At 31.3% G+C, this 25,931-nt stretch overlaps 1 protein-coding gene and 1 pseudogene across 2 annotated transcripts in view; both read left to right on the forward strand.

The window, feature by feature from the left end:
- LOC149883513 (uncharacterized) overlaps positions 1-18,083 on the forward strand; it is a 37,401-nt gene extending 19,318 nt beyond the window's left edge. For both annotated transcript variants that reach the window (XM_090097507.1, XM_090097508.1), the window contains exons 6-9: positions 15,085-15,399; positions 15,496-15,837; positions 15,946-16,170; positions 17,542-18,083. In XM_090097507.1, the coding sequence (XP_089953633.1) occupies positions 15,085-15,399; positions 15,496-15,837; positions 15,946-16,170; positions 17,542-17,948 (1,289 nt within the window). In that variant the 3' untranslated portion in view covers positions 17,949-18,083. The remainder of the gene's footprint in view (positions 1-15,084; positions 15,400-15,495; positions 15,838-15,945; positions 16,171-17,541) is intronic.
- Positions 18,084-18,099: 16 nt separating this feature from the next.
- Positions 18,100-20,568, forward strand: LOC149883514 (uncharacterized; annotated as a pseudogene).
- The last annotated feature ends 5,363 nt before the right edge of the window (positions 20,569-25,931 follow it).

Below are 25,931 nucleotides of genomic sequence, written 5' to 3' on the forward strand. Positions count from 1 at the left end.
TGAATCACCGGTTTATGAAGCTCCTCTGCAAGCTGATCCGTCCATTTCAAATCACTCACACCCAATCCAAATTTAGCTTTGGCTTTGATGATGGGAGCGATAAGTTTTCTTTCGTTCATTTCTTTTTGAGTGGGATTGGGAATCGAATTCATTTCTTCAAGCATCATTCGATCTGCTAAATTTCTGTTTTGTCGGTCGTTAAAATATTTATAAGCTAAATCGTGGTGATATGCAGCATTGTCTACTCTATCCACCGGTTTGCTCCAATCTTGATACATGTCCGTGGAAGTGAGTCTTTTGTCTAAATTGGTTCCAGGTCCTGCAAAATTCATCCCTGGAACGTGCATTTCTCCTGGAAACTTTGCCCATGGAAGTTTTATTTTGTTAGAGAGCTTGTTGATCGATTCCACCAAGTCTCCTCCATTGACCGCATGCGAAGATGATCCTTTGGGCGTATGCGAAGAAACAAACTTGCATTTTGTTATCCCACAAGAGTTGCAAGTCCCTTTCAACATAGGTCTGTTGTTTTTTGTGATCTTGTTTTTCAAGTGAATGGTTTCAGTCTCTCTTCTACACTTAACGCAGTACATTTTAACATATATAAAAACTTTTTAAATATAAAAAATGGAAGTGATGAAATTGTCGTGTAAAATTGGGAAAACCAAAAGAAACAACAGCAAGCTTTTACCGAGAAGCATTCGAGGAATCATCGTTGGAAAGTCTGGATATGGAAAAACAACGTTGCTGCTCAATCTACTTCTCAGACCGGGATGGCTAGATTACAACCGATTGTATGTCTTTGGAAAATCCCTTTTTCAACCTGAATACAAAATACTCAAAAGATCCTTCGAAAATAAACTTCCTAAAAAGGATATTGTTGATTTGTTAACGGATGATGTACAAGACGAAATGGAAAAATTGAATTTAATCCATGAAGATGTTATTAACGATCTTTCAAAAAAATATTCCGACAATGATGATATGGAGTGTCAATTCTTTGAAACTGCTGACGATGTGCCTGAACCTGAATCCTTAGACTCGACCAAAAACAATTTGATGATCTTTGACGATTTGCAATTGACCAATCAAAACAAGTGCGAAAAATATTACATCCGAGGAAGACACTCTAACGTCGACTGCTTTTATCTCGCTCAAAACTATTTCGAGATTCCAAGACATACCATCCGAGAAAATGCCAACTTTATTTGCCTCTTTAAACAAGACCAAAAAAGCGTTAATCACATTTATCAAGATCACGTTTCGTGCGATATCAAAATAGAAGAATTTAAAGCCTTTTGCAATCATTGCTGGAATGAACCTCACGGATTTGCCGTTATTGATCTCTCTTCTAAAAAGAACGAGGGAAAGTACCGAAGCGGGTTTGACAATTTTTTATTTTTCTAAAACAATTTAAAAAATAATTCTTATTTAAAAAAATGACAGGTATAATAATCGATGTAGATGGAAAATCAAGTGTTATCACCACTGATTTTTTGGATAAAATCGTTTTTGACGAAGGAAAAAGTTATGAAATGGCTTTTCTCGGCTTGGAAACGTACAATAGCATTCCAAACATAAACAGTAAAAACAATTCGTTCAAATACAGCATGAACAATGGTGCTCATTGGGAAACCATTATCGTTCCTGATGGAAGCTATGAAATTAAAGACATCAACGACTATCTGCAAAAGTCCATTTTAAACACGATAAAAACAGCTCAACGTGGAAGTTATATTATTGCAAATAAAATTAATTACTCTCCAAACAACCTTCAAATTGGAATCAATCTTAATACTTTAAAATCAACCATTAAACTTGGCTTGAATTATTTGATTGACTTTAACGTGGAGAACAGCATCTCTTCAGTTTTAGGGTTTACTAAAAGAAAATTAAATTCCAATTCCGAATACGAGTCGGATCATATTGTTAGAATTTTAAGCATTAACACCATCAGAATCGTTAACAACGTGATCGGATCATCCTATATTAATGGAACCCAATTAAATTGCATTTACTCGTTTTATCCAAATGTTAGTCCAGGCTATAAAATCATCGAGAGACCAATGCATTTGATTTATCTTCCTGTTAAACTGTTTGAAATTTCAACAATGGTTACTCGCATCATTTATCAGAATGGAGATTTGGTTGATTTTCGTGGAGAGGATATTACAATACGATATCATATTCGAGAAGTGAAATAAATAATTTTTTAATACATAAAAAATGAGCAATTATCAAAACATCAAAATTAACATCTCGCAGAGCCAATCTGATAAAATTAAAAAAGCCATGCATGATAAAACCGATACTAGCATTAAGCTTTCTCATCAAGACTTGAACGGTAAACATGTTCTTGCTATCACTAATGCGCAATTGAACAAAATTAAAAAAGCGTATGAAGCTGGAAAAGGGGTCACTCTTAAATTGAGTAAAAGACAACTTGCACACAACTCTAAAGTTGAAGGAGGTTTCATCGGAGCTCTTTTACCGTTATTAGGTATGATAGGTAGCACTCTTGCCACAAAGGTAGTTCCTGCTCTTGCCACTGGTTTGCTCTCAGGTGTTGGAGCCTCTGCCGGTTCTGCCATGGTGGATGGAATCGCTGGGCGAGGTCTTTTTTACATGAGCAAAAATGGAAAAGGAATGAAGATAAAAACTTTAGGTGGAGAAGGATTGTTTATCACCCCATGGACTAAAAATGTTCACGGTGATGGACTCTTCATTAAAACTGGAAAAGGTTATCAATCTGTTGGAGCTGGATTATTACTCGGACCTAACTCACCCTTTAATAGCATACCCTTTTTAGGTGCTATTCTATGAAAATCGCTTGTTAAAAAATTCGGATAAACTTTTTAAGAAATTAAAAAATGATCGACTTTCAATGGATTGACGTAGAAGGAATTGTTTTACCTAATGAAGCTTTAACTAACTTTCAATTGATAAAGGCTGCTAAACAGTTAAAATTGAAAAACTTTCGAGGTGTTTTTGTGAGGGATGATTTATCAAAAAAGACAATGAAAAAAGAATGTGGAATTGTCAACACAGGAGATTCTAGCACAGATGGATTTCATTGGGTCTGTTGGTATAAAGACGGTGACAAAAAATACAGCTTCGACTCTTATGCTCAGCCTCCTCTTGTTGAGCTGGTCGACTACTTGAAAAGCCCGGTTTGTTATAACAGTGAAAGAGTGCAATTTGGTAACACTTCTTATTGTGGCCATTTGTGTCTTTACGTCTTGAAAAAATTGAATGAAGGTCTTGACTTTCAAGAAGTTATCAATACCTTGTGGTGACTGCTTAATGACTAAACAAGAAAAACTCACCACCATGAACGTCTTCCGATCACGTCATCACGATGTCTACACCGAAGAAATCAACAAAGTAGCACTCAGCGCTAACGACGACAAAAGATTCATCTTAGAAGACGGAATTCACACCTTGGCTATCGGACATTACAAAACAAGGCAATAAAGAAGAACAGGCATCTTGAAGAACTGGTATAGAAATAACATGATTATTTTTATACTTCTTCTTGATTTTTAAAGACGACTCTTAAGTATTGCTTTTGTCCAAGAACATGATATGAAGTGTTCACCATTTTTTATGCATCCTTAAGTATGGGAAGGGTCAATGCGCCAGAACCGCCTTTTAACTATATATAACACAAGGAACAAGTTTACTCTTCATTGTATTAGCAGTTCAGTTGACGCTTATGAATTCAGCCTAGACACAACATCAGAGATCCAGTAAAACACCAAAATGGAGTTTGTGAAAAACTGAATTTTTTTGAGTTTCTATCCCAAAGCCATGTTAGCACCGCATAATACGACGTCCAGCTCTGCCATACTTATGTTGACTTCAGGTTTGTCTATACGCGCCATGTTGCGTCTTCATCAGTTATTCCACCAACTTGCACAAAACTCCTAATGCCAAAGAGCTGCCATTAGTTCATACTTTAATCACTATGTACTTCCCTTTCTCAACAAACAGGGTGATTTTCTCCCACCCTCTTTCATACATCTTCCAGCAGACTCCTCTCCCCAATATCATTCCCCTTAAAATCCTACCCTAATTTCAAAAAAACCAGCTTCAACTTAACAATACTGCAAACAACACGCAACTAACCCTATTGGTCTATGACCCACAAACTGTTTACATACGGAGATCCAGCAGGAAAAAATTCCACGAACGGAATTTTCTCCAGCCGGTTGCCTCTCCACCACATCAGTTTTCCGCTAACCCTCTTCACGGTCAGTCTGAGCACTCACGCTCCGCTACCATTGATCCTTTCCTCGTCCTTACTTTCCAAATCATATTTTGAAAAATGTTTTCTAACGTACTAACTTCATTCGCATCAACAAACATATTACCTACGTAGGTCAATGTCCCTATTTTCTCTTTTTCATCTTGTTCAACAATTGCACTCACTACGTATTTCATGATCATCGGTGCCACATTAAGCCAAGTTGAGTAAAATAATATTGTTTCCCCTTTAGCATTACCAATTGATACGGTCAATCTCTCATCTGCTTCCAAGTGGAGATATGCTTTGCGCAAGTAGATAAATACTGGTTTGTAACCCATTCTTCTGCCCTGCATCAACTTTTTAGCATAGACTACCGAATATCTCGTAAATGCCTTGATAGACCTATCGATTTCTCTCCATTCTAGCAGCGGTCAAATATTTTTTTTGTTGCATTGAACCAGTGTCATTAGCGTTAGCTGGCCCTTAGGTGGTCCCATTGTTTGTTCTTTATATTCTATTAGCCATTCTTGCTTTATCCACTCCCGTACATCGTTCTCATACTCTTGCCAAACACTTCAAGAACGGTGTACTAAGCTACTGTTTTCGCAGATAGATTCGGATCGTCTCCGTTTCTCCTTATCCATTTAACTGTCCTGTCCACTCCATTTAATACTGCTTCTTGGTTGCACATCTTGATTTCAAAAAGTAATTTTTTTTTCTCTGTTTTTATCTATCGCACACACACACCCACCCCCACCCTTTCAAAAAAAAAACAACTTGTTTTACCCTAAGAAAGAATGGTAACCCCGCATAGCAACCGTATTGAACTCATTCCAAGCATTACATTTGCTCAAGAAGGTCGGAAACTTGCCACTAAAACCTGATCCCAAGCGTAGATATTGCTAACCTCAAGGGAACTGTTACCGTTCGAAAACATCTCTGAACTTCGCCACCAAATCTTGTAACCGTCACATCACTAAATTGTTCCAATAGGCCGTTCGAAACCAATTTTTTAAAAATAATTGTTGTTGGACATCTCGTATTCTTAATAGCTCACACCAGGCATTTCAGATCCGCCTTAAAAATATTCACTATTTCCTCATTGCTAGAATTCTGCTTCGTTAACAACTCATACTCTGCGTAAGCATTCAAAGAAAAAGCTTGCAACAAGATATCCTCACTTTTCCTAGCATCTTTATTATCTTACACTCCCAAGCCATTGTAGACTAAGTAAGCATCATCCCTTGAAGTTGTTTTTGCTACTTCGAATTGCTCTTAGTAGCAAAATCAGCATCAAGAAATGTCTCTCTTTGTAAAGCTACTTTTCGTTTTAAAGTATATTTTGAAGAAATGATTAACATCCTTTTGACGTGTACACACCACAGCATTTTGACAAGTCATAATTTTCTCACCTGGCATTTTTATATCTTCTTGAGTATAAACCTCCTATGAAGCTGGTGAGCTCATTAAGGCAGGTTTTTCGATTATCTGCTCGGCTTCTTAAACGCACTTTTTTGATTGTAGTCTTGTTTTTACTTCTTGAGGATGGATAAATTTGTAAATAGTAATTTTCCAAAAAAAAATTTTTCTCTCTTTTATAGCTAACATACAATCCATCACCTATTTCTCCTCCAATTCCAATTACATTATATGGAGATAGATAACGCAATCTTTTCCATCGCATTTATTCTTGAAAAAACCATCCACCACTTTTAAGATAGAGTCCTTTTCCAAGTTCATCTTTGTTCTTTTTAATTATTCCACTTACAATAAGTTTTTGAGTACTAGCACTAGCAAACCAGATAGAGTACCTTCTTCAATTACTGGTGAGACTGTCCTTGCAATTGCTGGTAAAAGAGAAGATGCTATTCCAGCTAACAAAAGTAAAAACACACCTTCAATTTTTGTAAGTTTCTTAGCTTTCGCTCATTTTAATTGTAACTCCTTTACCATTCTTAAATGCTTTTAAAGCCCTTTTGATTTGTGCATCTGTAAAGGCAATTCCATCTTTTCTCTCATCTGGATTCTTTTCTGATTTATAATTTAAACGATTGCTTCCTGAACCATTTAATGTCAGTGAGTTTTCTTTTTTTTTCATTTGCACTTAAGATATTCTAACATTTACATTTGCATACCTCATTTTATTATAATATGAAAAGTATTATAAAAAAAATTATTTATTTCATCAAATCAATATGTTAAATGTTAGTGTCGATCAAATAATTGAGGTTTTTTAATATCTTTTACACGCCAATGTAAAATTTTTATTGTTAAGTTTAAAAGATTTAACATAAAGTTTTCATACGATATCGTATAAAGATTTTAAATTCTTTTAAATCATAATACATCATTTAATATCTTAATCTCATTATCTTCAAGTATATGGGTATTTTTTGGAAAATCCTTTTAAAAACCGCAATCAAGTGTGTTATATCAATGGCTAATTACATGCAGGTTTCCGACTGCATTAGTAATATGAAATGTATGACTTCTAAAATATTTAACAATATCCGAGCTAGAACTCATACATTTGAACGTTGGAAGCGTTACCCAGCAGGTATAGGGGAGAGTCGCCCATTATGGACCGTCCCCTTTTATGGACCACCGATGAAACAAATAAATGCGATTTTATTTTTAAATTTTGGAAACGTAGCATTAAAGAGTGACTTCCGTTCAGTTAAATCGCATTTCAATGATGGCGGTCAGCAAGATTACTTCAAAAAGGTAAGTTAGTATTTTATTTGGTTATTTTTTTCTAAAAGTACACTCGCTTTTTTTTGTGTGTCATTCTACAAATAAATGAACCAGGACAATGCTTCTATGCTAAATGGAAAACTTTTTCATTTCATTTCTTACTAAATACAAGCGTGTTGCTCCAAATGACATCGTTTTGGTTTTATTTAGTAAAATTAAATGCCCATGTGGAACTCCCAATATGGACCAACTGCTGTCCCTAAAATGGACCAGTGGTTCAAGATGGGAAACTGTAGTCCATATTGGGGAACATAAGTTCTTATTCTCTTGGATGTTATTATTTTATCATAGGCTATTAATAAATTAAATTATCTTAATCTTATGTTTTATTTTAATCTTTGATTATTATTAGTATTTGAAATTTGACTAGACTATAGCCAGACTATAGAATCTATAATAGATTATAATTATTTAATTATAGTAATTATAGATCTACTAAGTATTTACTATTACAATAATTGACCTATTAAATTTAAATTAGATAATTATATAATAATATAAGTTAAGATATAATTATAAGGCTAAGGGTCTAAAAATAATTAAGAATCATTGTTAATATTATAGTATTATTATAGTTATAGGCTATAGGCCTAATGATTAAAATTAAATTAATAATAATAATAATAGCCTATTAATAATAATAAATAATGATAAATATTTATTAAGTATTATATTTGTAGTGGTAGATTGTAGTGGGTAAATTTAGACAAATTTATTTTTAAAATTTTGCCCTATCCTACAATTTATTTCAATCTTTTTTTTTTATTCAGGGGCTGCTGGACTAATGATGATCTTCAACGTGCTATTGAGGCGTACAGAAATGGTGATATTGGCTTGAACAAATGTGCAGCCACATACGGCATCCCCAAAGCAACTCTAAAGAGGCATTTTGATAATGCTAACAAGTTTGCTAACGGCTTTAAAAAGCTAGGCAGAAGTACTATCCTTCCTGCGGATGTTGAGCTAGAAATACACAACCTAGTTTTAAAATTGGAGGCCATGTTTTTCCGAATGTCGAGGAAAGATTTAATGACTCTGGCATTTGAAGTTGCAGAACACAAGGATTTAAATCACCCATTCAATAAGGATAAAGGTCAAGCTGGGAAAAAGTGGTATTACAAATTTTTAACCAGGTTCCCTGACCTCTGCCTCCGCCAACCAGAAGCTACTTCCATGTCGCGAGCCAGCGGCTTCAACCTGGGGGGTTGTTGACAGGTTTTTTAATTTACTAGAAAATTTAATAAAAGATCATTGCCTCAAGGCCAATAACATTTACAATATTGATGAATCTGGTATTTCAACCGTGCAAAAGAAATGCCAGCGCGTGCTTGGCCTAAAAGCTTTTTTTAAGCCCCTTCAAGTCTACTACGACCAGGAGGTGGAAAAATGGCTGAGACTAAATCCAGGACGTTCAGTGAGTTCATATCAGGTGGCCAATCTTTTTCATCTGGCATATGCAAAGGCTGCTACCATGTCAACAGTAATTAATGGTTTTGCATCGTGTGGAATTTGGCCATGCACACGAGATGTTTTTAAACCTCAGGATTATGCGCCATCATTCGCTTCTCAAGCAGGAGACCGCGAGACCATGCTGTCTTCACCACTTATATCAGGGACATTACCAGCACAAGCCCAGGAAGCTTCGATACCAGCATTGATATGTGTAACTAGACCAGCACAAGACCAGGAGGGTGTGCCACCACTTCCAGGCATAATGGATGAGATGGTTCCAAAACCAACAACTTATGTGACCCACCCAGTGTCACTGGCTGTTAAAACGTCCCATTCCAAAACAGTTCTGCCACAGGTGCTGGAAAATTTTTTGCTCATCCTTTTACTCTGATGGGAAATGTTTTTTTAGGTAAGTTGTTGTGTGCACAACACCAGATCTTCAGTCAGCTCAGCGATTAAACGGCAAGCTGGTCAGTCCACTGCTTCATCTGAAGGAAACTGCTATGGCTGACTCACTTCGTAATCAGCTTGTTAGCCATTTGATATCTAATTTGGAAATATTGTCTGTTGACATGCATGGGGATGCCTTAAATGCTGACCAACCCCAGCATCTTCACTTTAACTTGTTAGAAGAGCGTATTGCTCACATTTCCAAACCAGACTCGTTTGTGGGAGAATGGGAGATAAATCAGATCTCCTGTCTTCTGAAAACAAAAATTGTGATTCACAATGCAAACAGGAATGTGCTGATGTATGGTGAAGAACATAGTGGTAACCCCATCACAGTGAAGTACACCATGTTTGAAAATAACTCTGGGCACTATGAGGCACTAATTTTTTACATCCGGGCTTTGTCTCCAATTCAGAGACTGGTCCCTGTTCTTCCCCCAAAGGGTGCAGGCAAAAGGAAGTATCGCAAAGAACAGTCAGAAATTCTTACTTCAAGTTCATATAAAAAGCTGTTCCTACAGGAAAGTCCAAAAACAAACACAAAAGTTAAAAAGTCCAAAAACACAAAAATAATTAAAGAAAAAGTAGTGAAGAATAATAGAAACCCAAAATGAATTCAACAACTAGTACCAGTATTTTAAATGAAAGTTCATGGCTTTGTTTTATGTGTGGAGAATGTAACATAGAAAATGTGATATGCTGTCGATCCTGCAAAAGATGGGCACATGAAGAATGCGCAGGAACTTCAGATTGTGACTTTATTTGTGAACTTTGTAAATAAATTTTGAAATATTATTACACATCAGTATTCATGTTTTTGTGTGTGCTAAATGTTAAAATAGTAAAACACTTTATAAATAAAACTGAGTGTATGCATACATGTGCATGAGACTGGTAGAATTAGAATCAAATAAATGGTGGCTGGCTTAAACTTAATAACTTTTTTTTTTTTTTACAAAAAGGACATCTAAAAACCTGTTAATAATTAGAAGCTTACATACTCTTGAGTATTTATATTCTAATAATTCTATCTTTAGTGTGTATATAATTTGTTTAAATGACCAAGTCAAACCGTTTATAACTAGTCCATAATAGGAACCTCAATGGTCCATATTTGGAGCACAAGCTTAAAGTACCCCCAATATGGACCACTTACGTTTTTGACACATTTTATAATTAATAATAAATCAACCACTACAAGCTTCATATAATATGATCAACTGAAGGTAAGAAGTGGTTTACAATATAAAGTTAACTATTTAAGCAAAAGTGAGTGAATTATACACTCTGCAACAAAAGTGGTCCATAATCGGCGACTCTCCCCTACAACGTTCTTTCAAAGTTGATATATGGTTGATTTTAGGGTTTCGACGTTGTTTCAAAGTTATTTCAACGTTGTGTGGCTGCTGGGTGGTTTATTTTAGAATAAACAAACGCTTCCGACGTTGTGCCAACGTTTTAATTTTATTTTAGTTGTGATCAGTTATCACATTTTAAGTTATTAAGTTATTTATTCTAATAGGTAAGTATAATTAAACATTAATTATAATTATTTGTTATCACTCATAACATTTTATTACACAATTTCGCCACAATGCACAGTGGGCCGAATATAAGACTTATGGTGGACAATATTATTTTGACCATACGATTTCTGACATTATTGTAAAATAAAAAGTATTATATGTTTAAAACTTACCTCGTTAATTTAAGACTAGTTATTGTATATATTGTAAATAATGATCTTGACTAAAAATTTTTTTTTGTAAAGGTAAACCATTAAATTGTTAAAATACATTAACTTATATCACACACGCCTAATATTTTAAAAGTTACTGTTTACAATATCTTTGCTTAAAAATTAAAAAACTCTTGCTTTTTTCAGAAAAAAAAGATATTTTATTATGCATTACATTTTATTATACCGCAACCGATTTTTTTGGATTTAAAAACTTCTATTATTAAAAAGATACTATTATATTCAAAAGAGTTTTTAAAATAGTACAATGAAAAAGTACGATTATGTTTTATTATATGGTTTTGAATAGCATAAGCCTTTTTTTTGAGGTTTTTTCCTCCACCACCACCACCTGTTCCACTGTGCAGTACTAATTGCTTTGCGATGTAAATTAGTGTTGATATTGAACAAAGAGAACACTTATATTTTGAAAGCAACACGAACAATTGTAATAGCAGCGTAGAAATAAGATAAGAATTTAATTAATTTACAAGCAAAATTGACATTTTCTAAAAAACTCGTCGAAGTTCCATCGAGATTACTCGATTTCTCTTGAACTCCGAAACTCCGAAAAACCGAGAAAAATCCGACGAGACGGAGTTCCAAATGGATCCATTGCAAATTGCATAGCTTTTCTTAACTAAATTTAGCTAAAGGAAATTTCAAATGTTAATAATATCAGATGTGCTGCCAGAAAGCTTCTAAAATGTGGAGGAGAAACGATCTTTATGTGTCCTCAGCATTTTAATAATACTATAATGTTTACTAACAATATAATTACAAACATTTATACTTCAACAACAAGCAAATGATTTTTAATAGCAGAAAAAGAAAAAAAAGGAGATTGTTGCCTTTAAATCCAAAAGAACCAAAAAAAAACCTTTTTGATTAGTCTATTAGATTAGTCACAGTATTTACATTTTTAATATTTTTTTGTGGTTTTATGAATGTTTATATTACTTTAAACAAAAAAGATTTTTAAATAATTATTTCCCTTCCGAATTTCTTTTTTATTATTCGAGCAATTTCTGTAAAAAATCTATCAAATTTTTTTTTAAACTAGCCTCCAAATTTTTTTCCGTAAAAACCAACAAACCCAGCCGTGAAATTAAAATGGGCTATGTTGAATCTTCAGCTGCTTTTTAAGATCAAATTTAGATAATTATTTGTTATCCTACACAATTTCACCAACTTTTATTATCATTTTATCTAAATGATGTAATTTTTTTTATCCACATATAAAATGAACATTAATCAACATTCACGGAATGACTCTTTAAACAAAAATCAAAGTAATCCATTATTACCAAGAAGTATTAGAGGTCTAGATATGAAGATTTTTTGAGAATAATCAAGCAAACAGGTTCAAACAGGTTCTTTACTACTTCATTACTTGTTGAGAAAACAGCTAATAAAGTTTGATGGTGATCCAATGTAAAAACAAATGGAGAAAAATGGTCATACTATATAATTATATCAGAAAATCAAACTACGGTGAAACTGTTGTCGTGTTTGTCGTGTTTAAAATTATTATCAACGGATTTTGAAGACACTAGATCTCATCGGTTTTGAGTCTTAAAATATAGTCATGTAGATGATTCAACATTTATGTTATTTATTCCTTTTTTTCAAATCTATTATCTGAATGAATACAAAATTATTGAAACTCCATCAAACCTGGTTTTTCTGCCATTCTTCTAGTATAAAATCTATCGAATAGGTATCACATTGACTGATTAAGATGGAAACATGTTAAATTTTAGAGGAGAAAAATTAGCCATGATGTTTGACCAACATTAGTTGCAAATAGAAGGATCCATTATGTGTAACATTTGTTTTTCTTTTTATTAACAGCTTTGTTAATAAAAAGAAAAACAATTTTTTAAATCGCTAAATTATTTAAAAATTTCTTGCATAATGAAAATACCAGTCGACAAATTTGAATAGACTGAAACTTTTGTTAAGAACGGTGATAAACAAAACTTTCAATATGTTAATGGACATAACGTGTTTCTAAAAATAATGAAATATTTCAGCCCTTTAGGAAAAATTCAAGTTGAGCAACTCATTAGTGACAAATATAAACCTGTAATAACAATAAAATGTTTCAAAATCATGCATAGAAAAAAACTTAATTAAAAAATATGGTGATATTATGAATCGGAGGGTTAAACATGAGTGATCACATCAAATGTTGTAGATCTAACAAATAAAGATGTTGCAACAAATAACGATGTTTAAACTCATATCTATGCTATCAAATACAAATTTTATGACAAAGAGCACTGAGTATAAACTCAAAATTACTAGTGCAATCACTTCTGCAAGTTCTCAGGATTTTGCTACTTAAAATTATGCAGACATTAATAGCAAAAACTGGGTGTACTTTGAGTGGAGTACTCAATATGGGAGATAATATAATAAGTGATTTACCTACAACTAATCCAACTGCAAATACTCAACCTGCATCTAAAGTAAACGTTAATACTATGGTGGTTGATTTATCAGACATTTTAGAAAACAGATTTTTAATGTTTTATGTGTAAACAAAACGGACTCAAAATATAAACTGAAATAATAAGAATACTGATAATTTAATAAATCAAAATTGCAAAGATGCTTTAACAAGTACAAGATACCGTAACTAACGATTACGATGATACTAAAGCAGTAATTACTTCTATTATTTAACAAAGTAACTAATTTACGTTAGATGGATCAAATCAACCACAATATGATATGAGCTGGGAAAATTGACATAATATCAATCCATCTAATCCTACATATAACCAAGATGCTGCTACTAAATATTATGTTGATAATAAACTTCTTAAGATTACTTATACTTTAGGCTTAGCGCTGCCTAATGGATCATCATAAACTTTACCTCTTACACAAGCTGATAAAGTATATCAAGTAGTATTTGATAGCAACTGCTTTAGTTTATCAACACTCACTGGTATTATTGGAGCTATTTTTTAGCTTTAAGATTCTAAACAACGGGCTTAGTACTTACATTCGGAAATCCACTTCTGATAATGATTTCATTCACATTTCGGAGAGTTGGAGACTTGAGATATAAAATGTATTTAGTGAATATAGCGAGTGTTTTGGTAGATTGTCAGATGGAACTTATCAATTATCTTCATTCACTTCGTATTCCTGATATAACTATAAAAAGACCCATTCTGCGGAGCGCTAATACTGAAAGTATCAATTCAAAAAATATTAAACAATAATAATGACAATTTTGTTTCAAAACAAAGTACTATCATCCTTTAATGAGTTTCTCCGCTTTTTATTTGATGGGAAAACCCAGTTAATCCAATAGGATAACAGGATAAAGATTTTGTTTACGATTTTAATGATCATGTTGGTGATATACTTGAAAATTAAGTTAAAAAACCTGATTTAATACTTAGGTTTAATGGTGATAATTTAATGAAGTTGGTTCTTGCATTAAATCTTTTAGAAACTGTGTTTGTAATATTTTTGTATAAAAGCGATTCTATTATAGATTTATCGAATGGATTTTCAGAATATATAAAAATGCAAACTAAACCTTAAAATAGTCACGAGAGTTTTAAAGCCTCACTTGATATATTAACTAATACAAATAATTCATAATAAGTAAATTTAAGATTTAGTATATCTTGTATAACAGTTCGGAACGAACTTGCAACAACTCATCTTACTTAACCATATTCACACATACTTGCTCCGCTGCATGTCAAACACGCTCATCTTAAATTACTAATCCTTTTTGTAAGCATGTTCCTTAAAAAGTTACTACTTGTTGATGGTTGCTTAAGGGTTAGCGCTAAAAGTGGCATTTACGATAGATAAATTTGATTGCTCCGTTGTAATTTTAGTAACAAAATGATTTCTGTGGATGTGTTACTTATGGCTGGAATTCAATCGAAAAATGGGATGAGTCAGCTTCTTTTCCTATTATTTACTACAGCACATCTAAATAATTGCTCAGTTCTGAGGTTCTAACTACAATTGATTTTTTAAAAAAGTTTGTTTTAATTTGAATGAAATTAATATGAGTGATAAGAATATTAGCTGTAATGGTGATTTTAAAGAAGGTTCAATAATCGATATACGTTAGTTTTGCAATATTTATGTAAAACTTTCATCAAATCTTTTATTACACACAAATAAATCATCAAAGTTAAATTTAGATATTGTTCAAAAATATTTTTACTTTAGTTACACAGCATTATCATTATTTTTATATATTATTTGTAAAATATCATTATAGTTATATTTATATCTTCATTCTTTGTAAACCTGCATGACTCATTTTCACGAGAGTTTCAAGGGTAGAATAACTTTTTCTGTTTTCTTATTTTGAAAAGAAACCTTAAGTAGACCTTAGGCTGTATATTTTACTTTTTAGCCATGACCTTGATAACTTTATAACAATTTTTTTTTGTAGCTGAAATGATCTCCTCGAATGAACCGAAAATACTATTAACCAATAGAATATCTTCTTCTGTAAACAATCATCGCTCTTTTTTTTGCTATTCGAAAGTAAATCCAGATCACCTGGAGTTTTCAACTTTGGATGGAAAAAGCTATAAAGAATTGAATGACTCGTGGAAAAATGTTTACACCTACCAGTTGTCCTGTGGTATTCTTTTAACATTTTCTCCTATCGAATCATGTCAGTATAATGCAGCATTTAGCTGTATTGCAAAAAGTAATGACACACACCCACTTGAGAAGCAAGCACGTATTAACGTTTTGTCGTGTGAGTATAAACTTTAAAAAGCAATAATCGATATAAAATAAGATCATTTACTATAGATATTTATGTCATTGTGATAAAAGTAATTCTACTTTTCAGTTAAAATTTTGAGCTTCAACCAAAGTTATGACAGTGTGCATAAAGGAACCGCTAAAAATATAATTTGCAAGCTGAAAATAACTATTCAGCAAGTTAAAGTACCTTCTCTTGAAATAGTTTTTCAACGTTATAACAAAATCTCTGGCGAGTACATATCAATAAAGAGCAGTGAGACGTTTTTGTTAAATCCGACTGAAAGTCAAATTAATAGAATTGATCAAAAAGCCACTGTTTATTTACAACGAAGTCTTACAATTTTGTCCTCTCAATATGTTAAGGACGCTATAGTTTGCGTCTTGTTAGATAAAGCTTGCGGTGTAGTGAAGCATTTTCTTCAAGAGGGTAGGTCAAAGCTTAACTTATTCTGTTGAAAAACTCTAACTTTCGTTCCTGAACAGCTATAGGAGTGTTCAAAATACATTCTCGTTTTAAGTTATTCTTTTTATTTAGCAGTGAGTACAGAAAATAACAAAGCAGACGTTGCAACACTGCCGATATCATGGAAAGTAGTTGTTGGCATTGTTATAGTGACCATTTTTATAATGATGGTTCTAGGTTTCCTTTCTGTAAAACTTGACCTGAGAAGTCAAGGCTTGTTTAAAGCTTGTACCTGTTATTATAAAAGAAACAAACAAGTTTCGCTCAACCAATGTATGGAAGAAATTTTGAATAAGGGTAAGTTTATGGTAGAAAACGCTTAGTTTATGAACATATGTGTGTATGTTTATCTATCTATCTATCTATCTATATATATATATATATATATATATATATATATATATATATATATATATATATATATATATATATATATATATATATATATATATATATATATATATATATATATATATAGATAGATAGATAGATATATTAATACAGTCTTTGAACAAATCCTTTTTTTATAGTAAAGTTGAGCATGGTACCCTTTCATTTTCTGCATTTTGAAAAAATAAATCTTGCAAAGTTTCTGAGAAATTTGTTGAAGTTTAGAGGTTGCTCAATTTTATACTTTTAAGGAGTTTCGATACTTTTTTGTCATTATTAATTACAAACTCACATTATTTTGATACAACATTATTTTCTGTTTCACCCTCATAAATATGCTTATTGTTTGTTATAAGTTGGTTAATGCGCGAGGCATGATGTCAGGGAGGTATTTATCATGTGGAATATGGCTTATGTCTACATTGATTGAAAGAAAAACAACAAAATTACTTGAAAAACTTTTTGAAATATGCACTAAACTTAATAAGAATTCAAAGATTGACACTCAAATAGCAAATAAAAACGCATTTCTGGTAGATATTGACTAGATGATTGATATTACAAATGCAAATCCCATTTCATCCATTGGACCGGAATAGCTTTTTTTTAAAGCTCCAACGATTTACAAGCATGAGCCACATGGCGGGAATCGAAAATCAGAAAATTTCAATAAGCGACTGTTAGAAAGATATTGCCAGAAACGACTGTAAGAGAAAAAGTTCAAGAAAAAAAAAAATGAGCGTAAGAAAGTCTTCTCTTATATGGCAATTTCATTTACAACCTTCGAATTGTGAGTGAATTTGCCAAACTTAGGATCAAACTGATTTAAGGTTTTAAAGTGTTTACTACTAAAAATGAAAAACAAATACAATACCTGCTGAAAGTCTAATCTGAGCATATACATAAACTCCCAAAGCTATAGAAGAGTGTGCTGGTGCAAAGGTTTGAAGAGCATAGCTTTGAATCGCATTAATTCTATTTTAATGCATGTGATTAAATATTACTTCTGTTCTTTGCTTTATTGTATTCTGAGAAGTTAGTTATCTGCATATTTAATAGGAATCATTGATAACGATCTTTTGAAAGTGAAAATCGTTGAGCAACCTCTTTACAACAACAAATCTCAAAATTTATAGTTTACATACTAAAAATGTCACCCGAACAGAGAGTGCTATAAAATAAGAAAAACTTTTTTTTTTTTTTGAAGATCACTCTTTATATAAAGGGTTTATAAAAGTCAAATGTGTTTTCATTAACAAACAAATAAATTTACTTTAGAGGAAACGTCGTTTCGAAGTTTGAATAGAGAGCCACCTATTTACGAAGTATTTATATCTTACAGCTCCAAAAATCGTGAATGGGTAAAAGATACTCTTCTTTGTGAACTTGATAGTCGAGATATCAAATATTGCTTAGATTTTCGAGATTTTATGCCAGGAGAATATATAGCAAAAAATATTTCAGATGGAATACATAGTAGCCGAAAAACAATTGCTGTTCTGTCGACAGATTATTTTGAAAGTGAGTATTGTAAAGGCGAACTGCAAACAGCTTTGCATGGTCAGGGTGTAATCTGTATATCAATTGATATGTGTGCAATTCCGGATTCCTTAAAAAAAAAGGTCCATAAATGGAAAGATAATGATAAGTTCTGGAGGAATTTTGTTTCTGCTATTCGTTCCTAACACTTTGCCTAATAAAGACACGCGACGCTTTTTTCTTATATATTACATGCGATGTTTTTTATATTTCATTATTTTTTTGTGACAAACCTTTACCATTGTTTGCTTTTCAGATAAAGTTATTACTGCTTTTGTTGACTAAAATAATAACTTAATGCTTGGTAGGAAGAATACATTGTTCAGGTAGGGAGCTGTGTTTAGGCAAAGTTGCAAAAAACTGGTCCTAAAATGTCTTTTTTAATCCCCCCATTTCAAAGTGTGTAGGGCCACCTGAAAAAGAGCTTTAGCTTTTCGTCACTTTTTTTTTTTTTTTTTTTTTTTTTTTTTTGTGTTGTACATTAAAACGAAGTGTATTCATAAAGTTGACATACCCAATTTGTTAATAAAAAATATTCTTGTTAAGTTGTGCTTTACTGTTTTAGAGAATGTAATATTGATCGGTTGTTGTTATCAGGGGCGGGTTTTGGGATGGACTTGTTAGGCGCGTCGACTAACATCTTTTTTTGTAAACACTCTTTAATTAAAAAGCTTTCTAATTTTAAAGAAATGCATTCTTCAAATATTTTGTGATTTTTGGGTGTAAATTAGCGATATCTATAGAAATTTTATAAGTATAAAGTCTCCATCTTGCTCGTTTTTAACCAGCTTCCGAATTTAAGAAATATTTTTAAAGTGGATTATAATTTTGTTATCGGTAACATATTTTTCGGACCATTTTAGGCACGCCTAACCTGGCCCGTTTATTTGGCTGACGACATTCCGAAATCGTATAAATTCTTATTAAATTGTTTCCTTTTTATTCTCCGGTAACGTAATTTCAGGTCAAGTTAGGCAAAACATTTTTGCGTCTAACTTGGCCCGTTTATTCGGCAAACGAGAGTCCAAAAAATTATTAAGTTCATTTAACTAGAGGTTTTTTTCATCGTTCGGTAGCATAACTTTAGGCCAAGTTATCTTTATATCAACTACAACAATAGTAATAATAATAATAACGATAGTAATAATAATGATAAAAATAATAATAATAATAGTAATAATAGTAATAGTAATAATAATAATAATAATAATAATAATAATAATAATAATAATAATAATAATAATAATAATAATAATAATAATAATAATAATAATAATAATAATAATAATAATAATAATAACAATAATAATAATAGTAATAATAATGATAATAGTAATAATAATAATAGTGATAATAGTAACAACAGCAATAATCATAATAATAATCATAATAACAATCATAATAATAATCATAATAATAATCATAATAATAATCATAATAATAATCTTAATAATAATCATAATAATAATCATAATAATAATCATAATAATAATCATAATAATAATCATAATAATAATCATAATAACAATCATAATAATAATCATAATAATAATCATAAAAATAATCATGATAATAATTATAATAATAATCATAATAATAATCGTAACATTTAAAAATTATAATAAATTTGACTTAAAATTGCTTCAAGAAAGTTGGCATGAGCAAATCATTTTTTTAATTTATCTTTTGCCTTGATCTAATTGATTTGCTTTTTTTTTTTAATCAATCTTATATAAATACTTGAATAAAATTTTTTTTACGTAAAGCTTTGGTGTTGGATCTTTTTTCCTGTGTATTAAAAAGCTTTATTCATTTTTTTTTACAGATCTGAATTTACTGGTAATTGTCTATTTAGTTCGTTTTCAATTTGTTTGAGCGGTGATAATAGCTTGGTAATGGATTTAAGAATTCTAACAGCAATTGATTTATACTTAAATCCCTCATTTTACAGTAATCACCCGTCGATTGTCAGCTTGTGCTTAAAGTATCCAAATGAGTTTTCATCAATAGATAATTTGTTAGCAGTGTCTGTGTCCACACATTCTGTAGACTCAGGAAAACTAAAAGATGATCTTGTTAAGGAAGAAGCATTACATATATGTCAATAACTCGTATGTTCTGGTTTTCTTTGCGTCCTTGCTCTTTCAACTGTGTGTTTAAAAGAAGTTCAGTGTTACTACAGAACAATTGGTTCTCTCCTAAAATATAAACTTATGTTTAATCTTAAAATTGAATCTCGTGTTTTTTCTGCATCATTAAATGTTCTGAGTTTATTGCTTTAATTTGAAGGATCAAATCCTCCACTTCCATATAACCACAATCATTATGTACCTCTAGTTTTCGTTCCAGATGAGAAATGCTTGAAGCGTAAATTTTTATGTAAAAAAAGTTATAAATTGTGATAAACAATTAACAATTAATTTGTTTACAGATAAATGCAACACTAATCAAGAACCAACTATTTCTACTATTGCTAATAAATCTTTTTTATATGAACTTAATAACAACAAACTTATAACATCCTGTCACGGAAATAGTGTCTTCAATTCCTTTTTAGATTCAAAATAGTGTTCTTCGAACACTTCGCTACCTTTAAATGAAAATGATTGTAAAATTAAAAACAAAAAGTTTTTGTCTACCAAAATTTTTAAACTAGAGTCTAATACAAATAAGTTGTCAAGTGAATTCTCTAGTAAATATGATATTGCATGCTATCGTTTAAAGGCATCTACTTTAAACGATTTGCAAATAAAAAACTTGATTTGAAATATTTTTGTGCCTAATTAAAGTTATTCTTTTCTAAAAACAAACGGGCAATCTTTCCAACTTATCTGGTTAAAGCAATTATAATGGCTTAGTTATTCACCATCTGAAGATGGAGCATATTGTCTGATTTGTCTTTTGTTTGGGTTTAAATACTCTTCGAAATCAAGTAGATTTAAAAAACTTATTTTCTCAGCTTGTAAAGCACTGGCCAGATGCTGTTAGTGCTTTTAATAGACATTGTTATGGGAAAAAAGGAAAGATTAATGAACATCACTTAGCTGTACTAAGCTGTACTTAGCTGTACTATAAAACCTGGACCATATTTTTAGCAGCTTTAAATACAATGGATGAAAGTTTTCAAAAAATTGATACTTTAATTAATAAAGAATATGAAAAGGAGGTTGCTTTATATCGGGACAAATTGCGTTCAATTGTTGAATCAATCATTTTCATAGGCCGTCTCAATATAACTTTCACAGGTCATCGTGATGATTCCCAACACCATCCTACTGTTGAAAAATAGTCATCGTCTTAATTTTAGTGTAGCAAATTCATGCAAACTACAAGAAGTCAGAAATGTGATCGAGCAAGTAAAACAATTGTCTTATTTTTTTAATTTTTCTGAGTCAAGACAAAATTTATTAGAAGCAGCTATCACCAAACATCTATTGTCCTTCTGCAACAAAGAAAAATTAATTGATGTTTGTCGCACAAGATGGGTTGAACGCATAACTGGGTTGGATAATTTTGAAAGTCTGTTTGTACCTATTGCTTTTTGTCTTGAAGGAATAAGCATGAACTTAGAAAAAAAGTGCAATAAAGAAACTTCATCACAGGCTTCTTGTTTTTTAAAACTCATTACCACTTTTGATTTTATTGCAACTTTAGTGATTACTCTAACAATTCTTGACTACACTATTCCTGTTACACAAATGTTGCAAGCTAAAACTTTTGACATTTGTGATGGTTCAAGTTCTATTTCAGCTTTAAAAAGTTGCATGTTGACACTTAGAAATTTAATAGATGATTACCACATAAAGTGGTATGGTAGAATTCTTTGTCTTGCTTCTAAAGTTAATGTTGCTGAAATTAAACCAAGAGTATCAAGTCGTCAAATATATAGAAATAATGTTCCTTGATGTTTAACTTCAGATTATTTTAAGAAATCGTTAACCATACCACTTATCGATCACCTCCTATTCGAAGTTAATAACAGATTTCGTGATGAAGCTTTGGTTGCTATGATGATTTGGTTATTATTCCAGACAAAATGATGTCTTATGTTTCTAAAAAAATTGAGTGGAAAATTAAGTTTCAATCTTTTGTAAATTTTTATTCAACAGATTTACCATGTGCAATTTCTTTAAGGGCAGAACTTGATTTGTGGGAAAGCTGTTGGGCTCAAGAAAAAATTCGCTCACTAGATAATATTTCAAGTTTTTTAAAAAGTTTTCCAAACAATCAATTTTCAAATTTAAGAGTTTTTCTTCGCATTTTAGGAACATTTCCTGTAACCTCTTCTTCGTGTGAAAGATCATTTTCAGCTATGAGACGATTAAAAAACTACACACGAAGTACTATGTCATTTGAGAGAATGAACAGTCTTGCTTTATTGCATATTCACCAAGAGATAGAACCTAATGTTAAAAAAGTTATTAACTTATTTGCACTTAAAAATCGTAGATTAAATTTTACAGATAAAAACTACTAACCATTTTTCTTTTATCATTATTCATTTTCTTTAACGAGTTTTTTTTACTTGTTAATTTTTTAGTTGACTTATAATATTTTATGTTAAATGCTTTTTAAGTTGTTTTAAATTTTGATTAAAATTACTCTATATATAATTAGTTTACCTAATACCTAGTGTCTGCGCCATATTAGCAAAAAATCTTTTTTTTTGAAATACAATACAGTAACCTTTTTTCTGAACAAATTGTGTTGTTAAAGTTCCAGTGGTCAGTCGTTCTTCAATTTCAAACAAGCAATTAACAAGGTTGATTATGTAATAAATATAAGACAAAGAATAAGTATAAATATTACAAATTCAATTAACCTGATATGTTGTTCTTCCAACATATCAGGTTAATTGAATTTGATTGAAAAAAAAGTGAAATGTTTGTATTATTTTTTTTAAATATTATTTAAGTTTAAAATGAATTTTTTCTTATTTTAGATTTTATAAAACATATGAAGTAAAATAAATTAAAATTATGAAAATAAAACTATTTTAACTAGATTTTTTAATATAAAATAATATTTGAAATTTTTGATTATAATATACCTTTTTTTTTCTCTCTAGTAACCTTAACGCCTTGAATTGGTAAAAAGGATTTTATCAGTTTTTATTTTCAAAAAATATATATGGTTTTACTTTTTGATGTATTGTATATTTTATATTTTAATTAAGAGCATTATGTTTATACAAACTTAAATATGATTTATTTTATCAAATATTTATGTTCTCTATTTTTTTAGTTCTACCTTTTTAAACGATCTACTCAGCTTCATCACCCCAATTTACCCTGCTTAACTGTTAAAATATGGTTTTAATTTAGTAAACTTACATGACTTGGAATTTAATTTATTGATCATTAGCCAGCAGCTTAGGAAAAGAAATGACTTCAATACAGTTAAGGTAAGTGATAACTGATCACCGGACGCATCGCAAATTTGTTTACATTTTTTACCAATGTTTACGATTAATATTCATAGTATTACTATATTGTGTTACTACTATATTGTATATTATTATGTTATTACTATATTGTATCTTTCATGTTAATAATAATAATTTTTGTTATATAAATGGTAATAATATGTTGTGTGACTATTTAGATTTTAATTATTTTTAGCATTGTTTCGGAAATAATGTAGGGGAGAGTGGGGTACCATGGCACACATTTAGTTTTTTTGTTTCGTAACAATTTTTTTAATACGCTTTTTTTTAGGCGATTGGTTTAATTTGTGAAAAAAAATTTATTCCTACAAAAAAAATTCTGTAAATTACCAAAATATAACAGGTTAAACTTGTCAGACTAGTTAAAGTATAATTACGAATTTGTTTCAAGGAATGGGTATTAACCTTTAGGTATTAACGATCAATTAAAAACTGAACTTAAAAAGTTGCTAAAAGTAGAAAGATTGTTGTGACTGTTTCGTCATAAATTAATTATACTGTGTATTAAATTTGAAGTATTATTGTAGTGTTTTTAATTAGTGTGTTGTATTTTTTTTTCTAATCGATCTAAATTAGTGTAAGCCTATGCTTCTTTTTTGAATTCATAAAAAGGGGTGAGTGAAATAATTTGTGCTTCAGACTTTGCTAAATAGCGAGAATGAGTTTTAGTTGATGGATATAGAGATAGTAGCTCCTTTAAGTAGTGATCATGATAGTATTTGTAGAAAAGAAAAAGAGATTTTTTTACGACAACTTTACGAAAATGGGAGAGAGAATAAAGCTTGACTGATTGAGCAGGTTCAATGGTGGATGTCCGTTTTAGCGTCCGTAATGAAACATCGCTTGAGCCTTTTTGTAAGAGTTTGTAAACAAGTGGTATCTTTTAAAAAATTTTGAACCCGAGGGGCAACTTAATTTTGTCCCCTCAACAAACGAGAAGGCAAATTTAATTTGCCCCCTCGTTTGAAGAGGGCTCCCTCTCCTTCCCCTCTCTATACCTAGAAGCGTTAACATTTCTTGACTAACTTCTTTAAAAAGCTAAACCCGCGCCTGATCATCTACAGGCCTGAGGAAGCAAGGTGAGAACACTCAACAGACACAATGTCCTCAAAACACCAGAACTATTAGCTTCTGTGAGTCTCACTGCATCTAGACGTTATGACCGACATGTACCAGATAAACGATGAAGAGAATAACCCAGTTTTCCAGTAGAATAAAAAATAAAAGTAAATAGATAGTTAACCATCCTAAAGTATGTTATAATGAAATCTTCTCTTTCTCTCTTTCCCAAAAAATCTCCCAAAAGTTCCCTATCAATTCATCCATAAAATCTTCCTCAATAGGTTTTTCTTTATGACTTTCTTCTAAAAGCTTTTCCTAAAAGCACATCCTTCTGGAAAAAGAGTTCTGCACGATGCAATTGTAATCCAAGTTGCACTTTGCTCAAGTGTAATCCAAGCTGCACTTTGCTCAAGTCTTCTATTCTTGTCTTTTTATTATACCACCAACTTCAACCATTATACCATCAAATTTAACTAGATTTTCAAATCCAGAACTGGAGAAAAAAACCCAAACTTTTGAGGAGTCATTACCATGCTTCACTATAGGCATTATACTCTCTGGTAGGATCTTTTCTTTATCGTTTCTGCGAACACAAACTGTTCTTTTCAAACCAAATATTTTGAACTTTGATTGTCACTGCAATATAATTTATGAAAGCATTCTTACACCCAATCACTGTTAGCAAGGTCTCATTTTAGCTTTATTCTCTTCATAATGTAGAGGCCAATGTTTTTTTGACAGTAACTCGATTAAAAAGATAAGATTCTTGTAGACGCTTTTAACAGTAGAAAGAGATACAGGTTTATTCCCAGTTTTGTTAACTTCAATACGATTTACAAACATTTCTAATTTTTGTAATTCCTAACAGATATAATGACTGATATCACATCTGATGGAACAATAGCGCCAGTGAATGGTCATTATCAACGTGAACTCCCATCGTTTGTCGTTGGAGGATAATTAATTGTAGGTCTTATTTTTTTGAAAACTTGTTAGTACTTTAATACCATCGCTTGGCATTGTAACTTCCTTAAGTCTTTGCAAATGCCAGACCATAAATGAAAACAACAGAGGAAGGTCCATAGTTGCTTCATTTTTTACTTTTAAGAAAAATCAAATTCTGTGTTTGAAGAATGAAGAAGTCTTTACTGTTAAACATTTTTAAACAGGTCGAGAGATCTTAATAAATTTTTGTTTTTGGCTTGGACATTGTCATACGTATTAAGGACCAGTATACGAGGAAAAAGATGCAAATGTGAAAATTTATGAAATGGGGCATCTGCGGTTATTCCCTTGTAGTTTTTAATTGCTTACAGACAACAGCCTATGCTTACTTACTGTCAACTTGCGGTCTCCTTCGGGGCTAGATCAATGGAAGATGGTTTTAAGACCATCTCTTACAAGGGTATGTTCGTTGATTCTGCCGGATTCTTCTGTACACCAACACACCTCCGGCACTTTGAAGCACTTTGATTAACTGTAATGTTTAATGGAGTTCAGAAACAGTGTCCAGAAGTGTTTCCTCTTTGAATTTTTAAGGTGATGGTGACAAATACGTAACATAGAAGTATCTGTATAAGTATACAAACCTTTGATTCCTGATTATAGTTTTGAAGAATTT

Source organism: Hydra viridissima, unplaced genomic scaffold, assembly GCF_058129835.1.
Source record: "Hydra viridissima isolate aposymbiotic clone 2 unplaced genomic scaffold, HvirCarnegie_v1 scaffold_9, whole genome shotgun sequence".
Classification (NCBI taxonomy): Eukaryota; Metazoa; Cnidaria; class Hydrozoa; order Anthoathecata; family Hydridae; genus Hydra; species Hydra viridissima.